The 17172-nt window shown below is 47.0% G+C and overlaps 2 protein-coding genes across 5 annotated transcripts in view; both read right to left on the bottom strand.

Moving 5' to 3' along the window:
* Positions 1 to 88: 88 nt before the first annotated feature.
* abcc1 (ATP-binding cassette, sub-family C (CFTR/MRP), member 1) lies at positions 89 to 15622 on the bottom strand. 3 transcript variants are annotated; one of them, XM_053852452.1, is made up of 31 exons: positions 15252 to 15622; positions 12726 to 12902; positions 12450 to 12578; positions 12023 to 12160; positions 11834 to 11959; positions 11364 to 11425; positions 9458 to 9589; positions 9145 to 9369; positions 8653 to 8830; positions 8323 to 8484; positions 8148 to 8240; positions 7819 to 8022; positions 7598 to 7744; positions 7428 to 7515; positions 7286 to 7355; positions 7063 to 7189; positions 6748 to 6924; positions 6486 to 6653; positions 6243 to 6417; positions 6083 to 6143; positions 5640 to 5757; positions 5309 to 5516; positions 4885 to 5195; positions 4619 to 4818; positions 4426 to 4552; positions 3960 to 4061; positions 3518 to 3664; positions 3289 to 3447; positions 2740 to 2906; positions 2476 to 2670; positions 89 to 2095 (listed from the first exon to the last, which is right to left on the bottom strand). In XM_053852452.1, exons 1-31 carry the CDS (start codon positions 15297 to 15299, stop codon positions 1987 to 1989), a joined length of 4530 nt encoding a protein of 1509 aa, XP_053708427.1. In that variant the 5' UTR covers positions 15300 to 15622; the 3' UTR covers positions 89 to 1986. The 3 variants fall into 3 exon arrangements, with proteins under 3 accessions (XP_053708427.1, XP_053708429.1, XP_053708428.1); XM_053852454.1 differs by lacking the exon at positions 15252 to 15622 and adding an exon at positions 14842 to 14978; XM_053852453.1 differs by lacking the exon at positions 12023 to 12160.
* A 740-nt stretch (positions 15623 to 16362) lies between these two features.
* The window catches only part of LOC128751459 (protein PFC0760c), a 10540-nt gene continuing 9730 nt past the window's right edge, over positions 16363 to 17172 (bottom strand). For both annotated transcript variants that reach the window (XM_053852484.1, XM_053852485.1), the window contains exons 5-6: positions 16901 to 16937; positions 16363 to 16638 (exon numbers count right to left, since the gene is read on the bottom strand). In XM_053852484.1, the coding sequence (XP_053708459.1) occupies positions 16596 to 16638; positions 16901 to 16937 (80 nt within the window). In that variant the 3' untranslated portion in view covers positions 16363 to 16595. The remainder of the gene's footprint in view (positions 16639 to 16900; positions 16938 to 17172) is intronic.

Raw genomic sequence — 17172 nt, 5'->3', positions numbered from 1 at the left:
TAATGCAATAATAAAGACGGGCTCTGACCGAATAAGGGAGCATACAGAAAAGGACAACTGCAGCACGTTTACTTAAAACGACTTTATTACAAAATGATTATGTATACAAATCGAAATCACAAGTTTCACTCAGTATTTATAAATAACTAATCTCCAGGAGCATTACAATCATGAGCATTCTCTTCAAAAATAAAACCTCAGAACACAACCTCGGCAGAAACACTGAATATGACCCACAGGAGTGAAAACAGCAGCGTGGAAACTGTCGGCAGCCATCTGTTGTACCACCTGGGAACTGATCACAAATGAAGCCAGGTTTCACACCTTCGCAAAACATCAAAGTCATTTGACACACTCCGATTATAGAAGTTTGAAATTCTATACAACTTAAATTTGTGTTCAACAAAATGATTTATAAACAAATCCATAATGTCGTGTGATAGTCCTAAAAACAGAGCATCGCGATACAGAGAAGATGACACCGCCAGACACAAGAGGGCAGCCAAGCACAGGTTTCAGTTTCAAATAAACTTGCGAGTAAAATAAATCAAATTCCTGAATTGAATTGTTCTCAGAGAGCGACATCCACACAGCAGGAAGACATGACACACCAATCAGCAGACCCAGACTCCAACGATCACGCGACGATGGGGGGTTCTGAATGCAATACTTTGGGGAGTTTCAGTTTGACTTTCACCAGTCAGTCCGGCCACTTTCAGCATCCCTGATTGTACCGTCCAGCAACAATACAGACGGCGCCCACCCCACAGCCTCTTAAAGCTGAAAGAAACACAATAAATAAATAAACCACAAAGTAACAGTCAAGTAGTTGTCTGTGCGTTTCACTTTTGGACGTCAAACGGGTGAGTTTACATTCAAATGAATAAAGCACAAGAGCTACCCTCGCTCACGTGGGTCAACAACACACTGGAACACCTCCGTTTGACCTTGAACATCTGTAAACCTGACTCCTGGATTGTGAATCTCTCATATCAGACAGAGGGTCACTGAGGCAACGCTTACTTACTACCATGAAGACGCTTGACTTAAGTAGCGTTTTAGCTTCTGAACGATGGACTTAAGATATGAGGGAATGCACATAGCTATACAAACTTTTAATACCTAAATTTAACATTTTTTGGTAAATTTTCATATTTAGTAACTATTCTAGTGATGACAATAAACGCAAATGCCACGTGCTGCTTTCAAATAAACCTGAGATATAAATCACCTGGCAAAGAGGGATGAACTAATAATAATTAAAAAAAAAAGATCTTTTTGACTCAAATTGTGTTCTTGCCATTTCCAAAAAAACCTTAATAGTTCCGTTGTTAAAATTGAAAATGCTTTTACATTTAAAAAAATATGGCCATATTTACAATGAAAATAGAATAAACTGTCAGTTTCAATTCAGTTATTTTGGTTTACCAACATCAGTTATGTGTGGAAACGTGATGAGAAACTGAGCTATAGTTTTACTGAAATTTGTAAGATTTTATTCACTGAATTTTTCTCTCCAATTTTGCTCACATTTATTTGACATTTAAAAGCATTTTCAGCTCCAACAACAAAACCAGTTGGACCGTAAAAGTGACTGGGTTATTTCCTGTTCCTGTGGATCTGAGCTTCATCCCTCACTCGCGTTCATATTTTCCTCCATAAAAGCTGTGTGACGTAAACAAGGCCTCGACTCTCGAGCCTAGTAATTGCACTTATCGTTTGAAGACATGTGAAATTGGGTCGAATTTGAGAGTCTGGTGCCACCATGCCGCTGTTCTGACCCGGCGGCTGGTTCCTCTCCTGCCTGTGATTTGGCACTGAAGGAGGAATAACTTTGATTTTGAGGGCGCAGACTCCCCAGCGTCAGCCCCAGCTGTCTCTCCACTGAGCTGAAGCAGAAGGAAGACCACAGAAGGAGGGAGTCGTGGTCGTCTGGCGGAGCGAGAGGAGAGCCAGAGGGCAGCGAAGCTAAAACCCCCTGCTGTTTCAGACCAGGCCAGCGTCCTTGGCCATCTTGTAGAAGGCTCCTTTCCTCAAGAGAAGCTCCTCAGGGGTGCCAAACTCCTTCATCCTCCCATGGTCCAGCACCAGGACCCTGAAGAAGGCAGACGCCTGATGAATGAGCACTTCCTGGTTCTGTTTTAGTCACAAGTCAGTGGATTCAAACCAGAGATCTACCTTTGATCAGATGTATTTTTAATAAACTACAAGCCCAGGGGAATGTGGAACCCCAAATGTGGGGACCAATTCCGAACAAAACACTATCCTTGTGAGGATGTTTGCCGATGTGAGGACCACTTGGCTGGACCCCACAAGTCTAAGACATGAAAATAACTGGGCCATGTAATTGACTTTCAGTTTTGGATGGTTAGGTTTAGGGGGAGAGGCTGGGGAAAGGGTCATGGCAATGAACAATGAATGTACAAACGTGTGTGTGTGTGTGTGTGTGTGTGTGTGTGTGTGTGCGTGCGTTACCGTGTGTAGTCCATGATGGTGTTGAGGCGGTGAGCGATGGTCAGCACAGTGCAGTCCTCAAATTGAGTGCGGATGGTGGACTGGATCAGGTTGTCGGTCTCCATGTCCACGGCGGCCGTGGCCTCGTCCAGGACCAGGACCTTGGTCTTCCTCAGCAGAGCTCGGGCCAAACACAGCAGCTGCCTCTGACCCACGCTGGAGGAGGAGCACACACTGAGTACAGAGGCTGGACGTCACACACGTACCCAAAACACCGAGCGTCACCTGAGGTTCTCTCCGCCTTCGCTGCACTCGTGGTGCAGTTGATCCGGCAGGCCCGACACAAAGTTCTTTAGGTGAGAGAACTCCAGCGCCCCCCAGACCTCCTCGTCTGAGTATTTGTCAAAGGGATCCAGGTTCATACGCAGAGTACCAGAGAAGAGCACAGGGTCCTGAGGAGGAACACGGTGAAGAGGAAACACGGTCACTTCACGGGCCTTTCTGGGCGCTACCGCCACCTTGTGTGCGATTCAACTCACTGCACTTGCAATATTGTTATTGTTATTGATGATGTCGGGAAAATATATGAAAATAACATGGATGAAAATAGCTAATAGAAAGTAGCGAAACAAAAAAAGAAATATTTCCATACTCAGATTTTCTCTGACTTAACTCGTTTTGTCTATTGTTTTGTTGTGACGTTAAAGAGATAAGAGATGTAACTTACAGAGGAATGTAAAATGTCTAGGTGAATATAAATCAACTATTAAGGCATGGGTTTGAAAAACGATAGTTTTCATCCACCCTTTGCACCGCTGGACACTGCTGTCTCACCTGTGGTATGATCGTGATTCTGGAGCGAAGTTCGTGCAGCCCCATCGCAGAAATGTCTTTCCCGTCAATGAGGATGCGACCCTGAGACGCCTCGATGATCCGGAACAGCCCCAGAGTCAGAGAGGACTTTCCTGCCCCGGTGCGGCCCACAATCCCCACCTGGGGGTCCGAAACATGAACAACACTGAAGAACTCTTTCCACCAGTAACACCTCCATGTGGTCTCAGACCTTCTCTCCTCCTTCGATGATCATGTTAATATTGTGGAGGGCACAGTCCAGGTGGTTGCGGTAACGGAGGCTGAAATTCTGGATCTCGATGTGGCCTTCGAGGGGCCAGTTTTGGGGCACACTCGGCGGGTCTTTTTTCCACTTTGACTATGGGGCAGAAAGCCAGCAGTTTGAATTTGGAAGTTGGGTCACTTTATTCCTTCTAACATTTCAAAGAGACACAAACGTGTGTTGCCAGGTGTCAAGGAAAGCAACAGGATTGGTCGCTAAAATCTCACAGAGGTGGAAGAGTTTGTGCCCTCTTTAGTTTATCTGAATGGAAGTTCTAATTGGATTTAAGTCAAGCTAAAAATACTGACCAAATAATGACTTCGAATCGGGTTCGAAATAATTCTCCACAGAGCAATGATGACAGTTCAGTTGCTGATTTGGACATCGGTACCTCCTTCTCTGTGTCGCTGTACTCCTTCACGCGCTCCACGGCGACGATGTTGGTCTCCATGTCCGAGGACATTCGCACCAGCCACGTCAGCGAGGCCGTCAGCTGCGGACAAAAGGTCACAAAGTCACAACTTGTAGCTCGGTAGTTCCAGACCAACACGTGCCGACGTTTCAGCCCATTAAAGTCAGCAACTTACTTGGTTATTAAAATATGTTTTGGACATTAGAATGACGAGTCACAAGTGTAGGGAAGAATCTAAGACAACGCTGAATAATAGTGCACAACAACGCATCACCACGAGATAAAAGGTACTTTCATAGTTTCAACTGTCTTCCAAATGAACACAGAAACAATCCTGTGTGAAATATTTACTTGCAGAATTGTTATCTTCTTTTCAACACCTGTAAATCTCAAGCACTTTTTTCAAGTTGACCTCGTCAGGACTTGGGGTGGGGTGGGACTGTACCTGGAGGGCGTAAGAGATGGACAGACCCATGATGCCCGGACTGAGAGTTGACCTGGCGATGACGGCAAACAGGGCAGCGAACGACACAATGCAGTTGCCGACGAACTCGAGGCGAATGGCCAACCACCTGTGGAGACACAGGGAGGCGTGACACCAACTGTCTCGGTGCTGCAGAAGCGGTGTGTTCCTGCACCTGTTGGCGACGATGCTGGGATAGTAGGCTTTCTGGTTGTGGTCTACACGGCGGTCGCTCTCACGGATGAAGCGGTCTTGTTCTCGGAAGGCCCGGATGACCGAGGTGCCCAGGAGAGTTTCGTTGAAGTGGGTGTAGATGGGCGAGCGGCTCACCGACTCCAGACGCTTCAGCTGGCGAGACGAAGCCACATAGAACCTCTGAGGAGGGGAAGTTGTTTAGCAGAGACATGTGCTGGACTGATCACTGCTCCTGAGTCACATTACCTGAACAAAGAAATAGAGGATTCCCAGGAAGGGTATGACGATGGACACCAGCGGCGTGGCGATGAGGATCACCACGCAGGAGCCCAGCACGTTGAACATGGAGCCCATGAACATTTTGATGATACTCGGGATCAAAGAGTCGATGGTGTCGATCTCTTTGGCAAAGCGGTTGACCAGATTCCCACTCGGGGTTCTCTCGAAGAAGGACATGGGCGAGCGCAGGACGTCATGCAGCATGGACTGGTGGAGGTAGCGGGAGGCCATGATTCCTCCGATGGACACGGACAGGGAGTAACTGAAGACAGCCAGGCCTGCAGGCCGGGAGAGGAAAGGTGTGGGAAAGTATTGAAAATGATTGAACCTCTGACGGCCCAGCTCGCCGGGATGTAAGTCACACTGGCCACGAGTGTGTCCCCATACTCACCCTGCAAAAGGCCCAGAGCCCCGTACACGCCGAGTCTCACCATCCGGTAGGGCTGAGTGCCGTTGACCACTGGGTCATCAGTCCAGCGGCTCAGCCAGTAGTTGGCGAAGAGCGAGAGAAGGTTGTGCAGGAAGAAGAGCAGCAGACTGACCACGGACAGAGGCACGCCGATAGCCTTCATGTAGGACCAGAACACAGACAGCTTGACCTGCCGAGAAAAGAGCCACCAGTGAATGGGCTGTCTGGACCACACACCTTCCAATTCAATCACACTGTGGCACTAACTTGGCCAAGATGCAACGTGTGTAAAGTCGAGCGTTTCTCCACTCACCCGTCCCGTGCTGGCTTTGTCAGCCTCTGTCAGTTTCCCCGCCTCTGGGGGTTTGGCCTTTTCGCTCATCACCTTGCCGGGCTGGTGCAGTTGGGACTTGCTGCTGCTTAGTGAAGGCCTGGCAGGATAATATACAGCGTTAACCCTGCTCACATGTTTCATCTCAGATATTGTGATTCAGACGCCTGATCCCACAATAAAGAGAACTACAGTTCATATAAAATGCTGACAAAAGAGACATTTTGACTATGACTTTCAAATCTAGACAGACTCAATGAAATTCTGACTTTAGAACTTGAACTAGAAATTTCAGTTAAGGCCAGAAGGACCAAAAAAAACCTTTCAAAAGGTTCCTTATTAAAGTCGGTTCGATACAACATGCAAATTCAGGTCTCTTTTACTGAGTTCTGACAGCAGAAAAGAATCAAGTCTGTGGAACTTACTGGGCCAGATTTGTCGTGCTGCTGTTGTCCACACCTCTGGGTCCTTGGTTTGGCACAGCTTCTAAACATAAGAGGGAAATAAAAAGTTGATTAACGTCTGGTTACAGATGTGGCAGAAACTCGAGCAGGCCAGTCGTGACGCCTGCGTTTCATGTCTCACTGGTGTTGTCCACTTGCTCCACAGTGGCGTATGTCCTCAGAAACTCGGCGAAGGCGCCATTCGTGTGCTTTAGCTGCTTGTACGAGCCCATCTCTGTGATTTCTCCATCCACCATCACCAGGATCAGGTCAACGTGGTGCAGGTAGCTCAGCCCGTGGGTCACCAGCACTCGTGTCTGCACACAGATGCGTTGACATTCAGAGCATCATGACGGCGATAGCATTTACGACTCTTCAGACTCACCTTGTCCTTCAGCAGGCCATGATGCCCAATGACACGATTGAATATGTGTTTCCCGACGTGGGCGTCGACAGCGGACAGCGGGTCGTCCAGCAGGTACACGGCTTTGTCGCAGTAGACGGCCCGGGCCAGGCTCACCCTCTGCTTCTGACCGCCAGAGAGGTTCACTCCCTGTGGAACACACACGGGTCAAAGGATTATGTAAATTCCGTTTCTATTTTTCGGATTTCAGTGAAGTTGGTTCACATCTTGGACTCGTTCATACCTTCTCTCCAATCTCAGTGAGATCTCCAGCAGGAAGGATCTCAAGGTCCGGCTGGAGGGCACATGCCTTCACCACACAGTGGTACCAGTTCTCAGCCACTTCCTGGCCAAACAGGATGTTGTCCTTCAATGTGGCATTCTGGATCCAGGCCTGCTGCGGCACGTAAGCTACCGACCCCTGGAGGACAACACATGTTACACGTATATAATTGTATTCATTATGTAGCACAGGCCAGAACATGATGACCACCTGCTGAACATTGTGTGAGGTAAGAAATCTGTCAAGGATACAAAAGTTACTATTCATTTTAGGCACCTTGACGCTGACGCTTCCCTCCATCTTCTCCATTTCTCCCAGCAGAGCGGAGAGCAGCGAGGACTTCCCCGAGCCAACGTGTCCCACCACAGCCACCAGGGAGCCTTCTGGGATCAGCACGTTCAGTCTGGAAACAGAAAATGAAACCTTTATCTTTCGTTCTGTCGATTCATTAATGAGTAATGACAACATCATAAATTATCACAACAAGAGGGCAACACACTTTTTGAGGGTCGGTGATTCGGCTCTGGACCAGCTGAAAACGCCGTCAACAATTGAGATGCTGTATGGAGCTGAGGAGGACAAGATGGGCGTGATGAGATCTTAGAATCACAAGAGATAGAGAAGCACGGGAGGAGCCTCACAGCCAGCCACCAGTTTGTGGTCCACGCTATCCTCCTGCAGCTCCTCGTGGGACAGGAACACTCGCAGGCGCTTCAGAGACACGCTAGCCTGAGCGCAGACGTGACAGTGACTTCAGTGATCCATGCAGTGACGGAGCTGTAACTTCCTGAGTGGCCGAGAGAGCACCCACCTGCACCATGCTGCTGATGACCATGGGCAGCATGTTGAGCGGGAAGCGCAGGATGTTGAAGAGAGCCAGAGACACAAAGGCCTTTTGGGCATCCAGCACATTGTTTTCATCGATCAGCACGTAGACCGTGAATGTGGACAGGGCGACCTGGACAAAACAAAACGAAAGATTCATGTTGTCCGTGGACTTCAGCACGTCGACGGCAGGCTTCTGAGACTCACCAGGAATGGAGCACAGACCCAGGTGAAGGTAGACACTGCACCCAGGTAGGCGGCCTTCTTCAGGACAAGGAGCTCACTCTCTCGGATAGCAGAAACCTTGTCTTTGAAGGCCAGCTCCCAGGCGTACAGCTTCAGCACCTTGATGCCGTTCAGCATCTCGTTCATGAGCTTGATGCGACTGTCTTTACTCTTCATCTGAGCCACCTGCACCAACAAAAGTACCAGGGGTTGGGACGATTTCAAACCTCGATCCAGTTCAAGAGGGCTCCACCACATGACAGTGGGTTTCCAAGTTAAACCCACGTCGGAGAGATTCCTTGCTAACGGACCTGGTAGGTTTTGGTCTTCATGGCGATGACGGCGTTCACAGGAACCATCAGAATCATCACAGCCACTCCGGCAAGCACAGATGGACCCAGGTTCTGAAACATTTACCATCAAACGCTTTTGTGTTGTCACATGGTCTCATGCAGAGGACAGCAACACTGCTGAGGTTCCGCTCACCTGCCAGAGGAAATACAGCGCCAGCACCACCTGCAGTGGAGCCGACCAGATCATGTTGATGTAAGTGATGAGATCCATGAAGCGCTGAGCATCCACAGACATCAAGTTCACAATCTCGCCCACGGTGGACGTGCGACGGGCAGCGCTGCTAATGACCAGCGCCTGGAGACAGATTGGAGGCAGGTCAAACAGATAAGGCAGTAAACTATGTCTTTATGATATTTGGTGTTGACTTATCCATCAGCAAACTCGATTAAGAGCAGACAAACTCATCCTGATGGAAAAAGTTCCCCATCTACTGAGACTCGAGAGACCTTTGCAGCTTCATACCTTCCTATAAACGGCTCCGACGATGGCCGTGCGCAGGCGCATCCCAGAGACGAAGCAGACGTGGAAATACCTCTGCAGGATCAGAGACTGAACACAGTTGCAGACAAAGAGAAGAGCCGTGTAGAAGAAGCCGTGCCAGTACGGAGCCTTGGAGTTGTTGACAAAGTCGATCAGCAACCTTGGAGATGGTAACAGGAGAGATCATTATCTGTCTGTACTTTGGAGTCAAGCACTCCATCCGGGGAAGCGGTTGTGGCTGGCATTGTCCCGGCTAACTTTCTCTGCCACACGATGCTCCATGTGTCAAGACACTCCCATTGATTGAAGCAACTAATATGAGTATATTTCACTTCAGGCCCTTTTTAATTTGACTTTTCTCAAGTCAAATATTTACTGATCAAATAATGACTCAAATCATTCCCATCAGCTGCAGTTAAAAAAAGCTGCAGCGGCTCTGTGTTAAAACAATATTTTGAGAGGACAGTGTCTCACCTCAGGATTTCTGGGCCGACGAACATGAGAATGTCTTGGATGAACTTGTACAGGCAGGAGATGAGAAAATATGGGCCAAAGGTCATGCAGAGAGCCCGGAAGAGGGAGGGCTCCTTTGCCTTCTGCGGAGGTTTAATGATGAGGATTTCAGATTCCTCCACTGCCTGGCCTTCATTACCTTCACCCATAGCACGCTTAGGCAAGAAGATGGTCTTCTGCTCGGCCCTGGAAAAAACAAACAAACATGAAACGACGCGACGACAAACTGCTAAAACGCTGGGTTCTGAAGTGCTTTGTTTTAGTAGAAATCTACCTTTTGACCATCTGGCACTCGTCGTTCCAGCGGTGCACCAGCTGTGGCACCACTCCATGAGAGCGGTCCTCAGGGTTCAGGGACCACAGGTCCTTCTCCTCAAGTGGTTGCTTGTAGCCCGTCGTCATCATCCTAGCCAGGAGAGGAGGTCAGGCAGTTCATTCCTGTTTTCAGTCATCACTATTTTCATAATCAATTTCAAGACAGCAGAATTGTGTCAGTGAGATGGCGGATTAAAGTGCTGTCATTGCTTGAGATTAACAAATCACTGTGCATTTAATCACAGCTTGGGCACCCTGAGCATTCGGAGAGTGAATGATCTCAAACAACACAGTCAACTGATCTTTGTAAAAAGTCACAGAGCATGAAGCAGATCAGGAATGTTTGCTTTTTCTTTTCTCCCACGGCTCTTGACTGGGATTAATGTCAGAACCTGGGATTCTAACGCTTTAAGCCAATGTGACCACAAAATAATGTCCTGCAGCAGTGACGGCGCAGAGGAAGAGGCCGGTCATAAACAGGCAACAAAAAGAGAACGTTTTGATCTGACAATCCGTCAGTCATTTCACACAGCTGGGGAGCAGAGTTACTCCTCTTTTTCATTCCTAAACAAAAGGTATGGCATGTGTTTCACCTATTACTCATATTTTCCTAACTTCATTTCCAAACATCCCCACAAAGGCTCTCAGATTTAGTCACCCCCTATGACAACCTCAAAATCTTTGTCTCTCCTCTTCACCTCACCTTCATCTCTGCCCATCACTGGAGGGTTGACCCCAAATACTCGTACAGTCTTCACTCCTAGCCTGTCACTAGCTTCTCCTCTACCTCCTTACTCACACAACTTGGTCGTCTAGGGAGATCGACTTAAAAAAGCAGTCATGTCAGTGGATTGTGAATTGATAATAGAGACTCTAATATTCTAGTTCAGGGGAGGCCAACCAGTCAGAGGCTAAGAACCACATTGTTTTACTCTGTTGCTGAAAAGAGCCACATCCTACAAATATGTAAGGCTGTAAGGCTCACCAGAACAGCTGGTCACGCGACTAAGCGGCAGTATAGCGGTTAAAGCACATCCCTGTGTGTCACAAGGTTGCTGGTTTGCGTCCGGTGTATGTCTCTTGTGCATGTATTTTTCAAATTCATACATGTTACCGTGATCCTCCTGAAAATATCAAGCGGCGTAGATACAAATGTGTGCGGCATTCATTTCATTTATATATATTTTGATGTGGCTCATGCCACCAATGACGTGGCCCGGTCTGTTTGTGTGTGAGCCACGCTGCAGACTGGAGCGTCTCATTTTCACTCCACTGAATTCATCAGACTTCACGACCATCAACAAGGAATCACAGGTGAAACAGATGCCATGCCTTCAGTTTAGGGATAGACAAAGTGAAACGTGGAACTAAGTCAAGTAAATCATGTTGATCGTGGATCGGATGATGGACCGCGACTCACATCGACAATGAACAGCAACACTGCTGCTCCACTGGCTTGGAGCATGTGTGGCGAGGTGTATCGTTCATGTTTGAAAGTTAAACACAAGTCAAAGTCTTTGAACAATATTTGGACACAGCAACTTGACCAAAGTCGCAGCCAGTTTGGCGGCTCATTTGGTGAAGAGCGGCAAGAAACGGGGGAAAGAGCCACATGTGGCTCGGGAGTCACGTCTTGGCCAGGCCTGTTGTAGTTGGCATGTCATCAGACATGACCAGATGATCATCGTCAGCTTAGTGATATTATTTTTCCCCACGAGGTTCCTTTCAATACAGCGCTGAACAACAGCACATTTCTTCAAAGGAAAAAGGACACAAACAAGTTCTGCAAACCACTGCACTTTGTAGACCAAACAAAGGAAGTCATATTCAACATCACCTGATTTTGTTTGGGAAGGTTTGCTTACCCAGTGATCCACCAGAACGTGATCCTGGAGAGAAAGGAGGCTCCGTGTTCAGGGCAGGGGTGCTGGCGGGTAAACAACAAAATCAGAGATGTGTAGACACACTGGATGATCATTTCTCATTATGCATTTTTTGAAAGCTGACTTCATTTAAAATGAGGCACAGCACTCTGAGGTAGAACTGGGGATCCAATTTAATTTAATGGGCAGTTGTCTTTGCTAAAACTGAGTCAAGTGCTGAGGAGCATGGGAAAAGGGCGAGAGAGCCAGAGATGACTAAGACGGGGGGAGAGTGAAAGCAGGTGCATGAGACAGAAAAAAGAAAGACGCAAAGAGTGACAACCACAGACAGTGAGACAAAGAGGAACAGTAAGCGTGAGAAACGAGGGTCGACTAACAGACAGAAGAGAAAGGGAAAGGTCGAGACAGAAACTAGTGCTTGTGGTCACAGGATGAGCAGAGGAGCTACGTACCGGCTCCTTGATGGTGTGAGAAAAGAGCGGCGGCTGGTCAGACAGACCGGACAAGATCAGGGCGATCAGCAGCAGGGTGTAGTAGATGCAGAAGGTGGTGAATCTCCACACGTTCACGGTGGAAGGCTGCAAAGATGAAGACGTCTTAAGCTCACACCAGAGGTGACCGGGGTCAGAGGTGGGACGTACGTCATCCTCCGCCTGCTGGACTTTGGACGCGAAGGTGGCGGTGGCACACGTCGTTGCCACCAGCCAGAATATCAGCATCACCCCCGAGGATTGGACCCCTTTCATCCGCTCGTACTGGATCATCAATGTGGCCAGCAGCTGCCGCAGAGTTACACCACACAGACGAGCATGAGAAACTTTATTTACTTTACTTTATTTATTATTTTTTATTTATTTATATTTATTTTAATTATTTTTAGAGTAGATCCCACTTGACCACGAGACACAGAAAAAAAACATATTGGAGGAGAAAGAACAGACCAAAACAAGAGAAACTAAACAATGAATGCTTCCAGCGGCAAACATTTACACAGTGCCCTCAGAGGCCACACAACAAACAGACCGGCCCCAGAACAAAGACCGGCGTGCCGATAGAGAGGTGTCTCACCATGGTGAGGCCCAGCAAGGTCGGGCTGACAAAGTAGACCGGAGCAGGAACGCTGCTGCCGTGATTTCTTTCCCAGAAAGAATAGAAGAGATCTGCCCAGCAGACGATCCACAGGAGGGAGCCCACCGCCTGTCGGCAGGACAACAAATTAAAGCTGACTTTGGCGTCAAAGCGAAGCATCATCATCACTGATTTACTGTGGTATGACTCCAACAAAGAGACAGATCACTGCTCAGCCACCATCACAGTCATTTCGGTGGATGAGCCATCACTCACAGTCCTGGCTTTGTTAAGGTGGCTCATGCGTATATAGCCACGGCTGGAGCGGCGCAGGTAGATGAGGTAGATGGGAGCGCAGAGCCACAGGTAGAGGCATGGAATCCACACCAGCGCGGTGTTCTGGAAGCACGGTGTGAAGTTTGGGGAGGGGGTGTGCCATGTTCGGTTCCAATCCTGGACAAACCGTACACACAGAGATGTTACTCGTGGCTGCCTGCACCAGCGCTGCATCACTTCACTCAATCTCCAGTTGATTTTGAAGAAGGAAGAGTTGTTGTCCTCTCAGCGACCCCACCACTATTATCTCACCACGTCAGACAGATGTTTCCAAGCCGGAGTTGCGATATGATGTGTCACATGTCTCACAGTCAATAGCTTAAAAACCTTTGCGCAGCAATGACCACATTCTTCATGTTTCAAAAAGGCATTTTTGATTCGAGCCAAAAATTTAATGGAAACACAAAACTGTCTGACAAACGAGACAAATAAATAAAATGTCAACACAATCAAGTATGCAAGAAAACACTATAGCTGTCACAACCACACCCAGATAGCGGTAGATCGAGTCAAGAAACTGTGAGACAGTAAAAAGACCTCTTCTCTAATAAGACGCTGACTGATTCAGAACTTCAACTTGAGGTTGACTGACTGACTGACTGTTAAGACATGACAACAGGTACGTATGTCGCCCACTGAAGAAAAGGTTTCGTCAGACACTCAGTATTGTCTGACACTGGCTGGATTGGAATATTTGCAGAGAAGTTATACTAAACACGCCCTGTCACAGCAAACAGTCTTGTGTTGCACTCTAATATGACTCGATCACAGTTGCTGCTCTCTCAGTGCAAAAATCCGAGTCGTGAATGAGTTATTTCCTGACTATACAGCTTTCACCACATTGTAGGAAGCTGCATCAGGAAGAGAGACAAAACAATTAAGACAATATTTGAGAAATTACATTTCTGAAATCCATTATATATATATATAATGGATTTTTTTAAAAAACACGTAAAAGAAGTAAGGGTTTTTATCTTAAATACAGGCAAAACTGGTGACTGATGGCACAAACACTGAAAAGTTAATCTAAAAAAACCCCAAAAACATTAGGTCCAGGTTTGAGAAATTGCATTTTTGAAATATATCTAAATACATATAATTAAAACACACAGTGACACAAATACACACAAAAGAAAAACACATTAAAAACTCTCAAATCCTCTCACTGCACCAGAAAACAACTTCCTGAACAACCGTCTGGTCTTACAAGGCGTGAGGAGAAGTGGCACAAAAGCTCTCATAACAGCTTTCTGGGGTCAAGCGAAAAAAAAAGGCAGCAGCTACCACCAGCCATCAAAAGTCCAAGAGCTTATCGAAGAAAAAAAACATTCAGCTCAGTGGTGACGTGGAGTGAGACAGCTTGTGATAGCAGAGATGCTTGTCAACAGCGAGCACACACATTCACGATAATCTTGGCTGTAAATCATTCATGCGTCGAGCAGACACGTTTACGTCGCACTCACTGAAGTGTAAATACTGGAGCTGAAACTCTCGGTGTGCATACGATTCGGGGTGGAAACATCCTGAAACCGTAACACATGTTCCGAGCAGGATGTGAGGTGCATCCAGAATCTTCTTTCCACCACTGAGTGAAGATCCTGGTCATTCTCCGGCCCTCATTAGATCACGCTGGCCATCCATCAGAATCAGAGCCAACCACAGACAGAGCGAGCACGCCGATGACCGACGGAGCTCCAACCAGAGGAGATGCTGCACAGCACCACTCGGACAAAGATGAACTTGTCTGGTGCACCAACATGAGACTTTGGTGAATATCACACAGTCTGTCACCCACGTTTACTGAGCCAACACAGCGCTGCGATAAACTTGGTCAACCACCCCCTGACCACTCAAATATACCAGGGCTCACAAAATGGAAAAGCTATTTTTCCAAAAGGGAAAATCCATTTCAATCAAAGGTAATAAATGAGCGCTTTTGGTGGCGGTGTGTGAGGTTCAGGTGAGGGCGCTGCTGTCTCCGGAGACGACAAGTCCAAACTGTTCCTCCTCACACGACGATCACACACTGTCAAACGGAATGACCCCATGTGGTTACCTTTAGTGAAAACCAAACCAGTAAAACGACGGTGATAAACTAGGAAGGTGAAGAAGTGTGTTGACTGAGAACAGACGACAAAATACAGCTCCACGCCCGGAAACACATGCTCATGATGTCAGGTGGACGTTCACAAAACATCGCGACTTTGATTCGGTAAAATCAACTACACACGCAATACACTTGTTTTAATGCGCAATAAAGCGCCACGCGGAGAGCAAACAAACGCCAGCGACGTGTCGTTGAGCTGTTTGACTGGTTCTTCTGAGACTGAACGACAGGTCGTTCTAACTTAGCGGAGCGAGTCGGCGGAGTTAGCATGAGCCGGGTCACCGGCAGCTACCGACAGCACGCAAAACACGGCACCGAGAGGCGGAACGGCAACGTGATGGTGGACAAAACAAACTCACCCAAAACGGATCCGAACTGCCCGGACTGCAGAACTTGTCCAGCCCCATTGGTGTGGATGCAATGGAGGGCGAAGTCCGGACGGTCGCGAAGGTGTTTGGTCTCGGTTTTGGTTTGGTAACGCTTCTTCGGCGACTTCTTCGTTTGGTGAAAATGTCACAGAGTAACGCACGTCACGTGGATGCCATCGCCATCTGCTGGTTTGTTACTCTAACGGCAAGTCCGGGCTTATTAATCGTCCCATCGTTTTATATAAAAAAAAAATAATTTTAGTGAATAACATTTTGAAAACTAAGCTTAAAAAGATGGATTCTAAAAATTCAGTTTTGCTTAAGGGAAACCCAGGTTTATTCCTATCAGCTGCTCGAAGATGTATAACCTGAATTGATATTGTGGAAATGTTTATATTTTTAACCACAGCTTTATTCTGAAGTCCAATCAAAGTCATTTTATTTGGGAAGTAATACATGACATCACAAGGATTTATATGTATAAAGTCCGTTTTTATCTCATGGTATGATGATGGTATGATTATATCACGGAATATTCGTTTATTTTACTTTATTTATTTATTTTTTACACTCATCTCATCGTACCTGAAACTGCGAATGATTTTGACTATTTTGACTCTCTCTGAGGCTGAACTTCCTGGCTGAAATCTATGGGGAGTCCTCGACTCAAGAACCCTGATGTGTGACCACTGACCAGCCACATGTTCAGCTCAGGTCACGAACCCTGTTCCCGATCACAATTCCTGTGCCAGCAGAACCTGATCTTCAGGGCGGGTCAGCGATGCCGTTGATGAAGTGATGTGAACTTTTGACAGGTGACAAAGCAGCTCTGTAATTTCGTAAAACAAAGACTTGAAAATATTGTGACCTTCTATCACTCAACTAAAAGCATAGTCCTGAGCCTTTCCTCGACCACAGAGATGTTGGATGGACTGAGAGTTCATGAAGCCTGGAGCTGATCTGTCAGTCATCCTCCTCTGGAGCTGCTGCCACTGAAGTGAACGCATCACCGTCCATCACATGCATCCGCTGTCACAACGTCCAGCCTCATGGTTTCAGTCACATTCAAGAGAAAACAGTCCATCAGACAACATTCCTCCCACTTTTTATTCAACAAATTGGTGATTTAAACTCGCTCTGACTCGGATTCCCCATGTTTACAACGCTACATCAATATATGACTTTATTCTTTCCAACAGCTCTTCTGTCGAGAGAGAGAGAGAGAGAGAGAGAGAGAGAGAGAGAGAACTTGTTGTTCATCTGAGGGAACAAATAGAGACAATAGAAGAGACAAAAGGAGATATGCTAGTTTGGCCACATGGTGGCGACATTCGCTCAGTTGTCGTCGTCGTCGTCGTCAAACACGTCTGCGACGGTCCTGCCGGGGGAGAGAAGCGGTTTGAAGTGAAACACAAAGCATCCTGTAAAACTATTTAAAACCATATTGTTAACATATTGTTAAAATACTGTTTTTAAATGCTGCATTTTGATTATTGAGACACATGTATGAGGTTGTCATTACATTGCAAAAATACATTGGACATAAAAACATGGCAAATGTGATCTAAAATATTTTTTTTCTAAATTCCTTATAAACAAAACATTATAACAGGAACATTCTTTTTAAATGGAGCACGTACTTGTAGATCGACCCGGTCACTTCGTCCAGGAAACCGCCTGTAATACAGAGAGTCAGTGAGAGTCACAGTGTCGCTCGGAGGTGAGCATGAAAACAACCCTATGTCGCAGCAGCTTTGAGCCTCCAGAACAAGACTCGTTCTGAGACATCAGAAGAATCGTTTCAGGCAGTCAGACGTGAGCAGTTGAGCACCGCGTCAGTGTCGATCAGCGTGGAAGCAGATCTGCGAGTGGAGGACCGAGCTGCCTCGGTGGGATGGCATCATCTTGCTTT

Source organism: Synchiropus splendidus, chromosome 19 (genome assembly GCF_027744825.2).
Source record: "Synchiropus splendidus isolate RoL2022-P1 chromosome 19, RoL_Sspl_1.0, whole genome shotgun sequence".
In the NCBI taxonomy this organism is placed as follows: domain Eukaryota; kingdom Metazoa; phylum Chordata; class Actinopteri; order Syngnathiformes; family Callionymidae; genus Synchiropus; species Synchiropus splendidus.
This window is presented reverse-complemented; position numbering and strand designations above follow the sequence as displayed.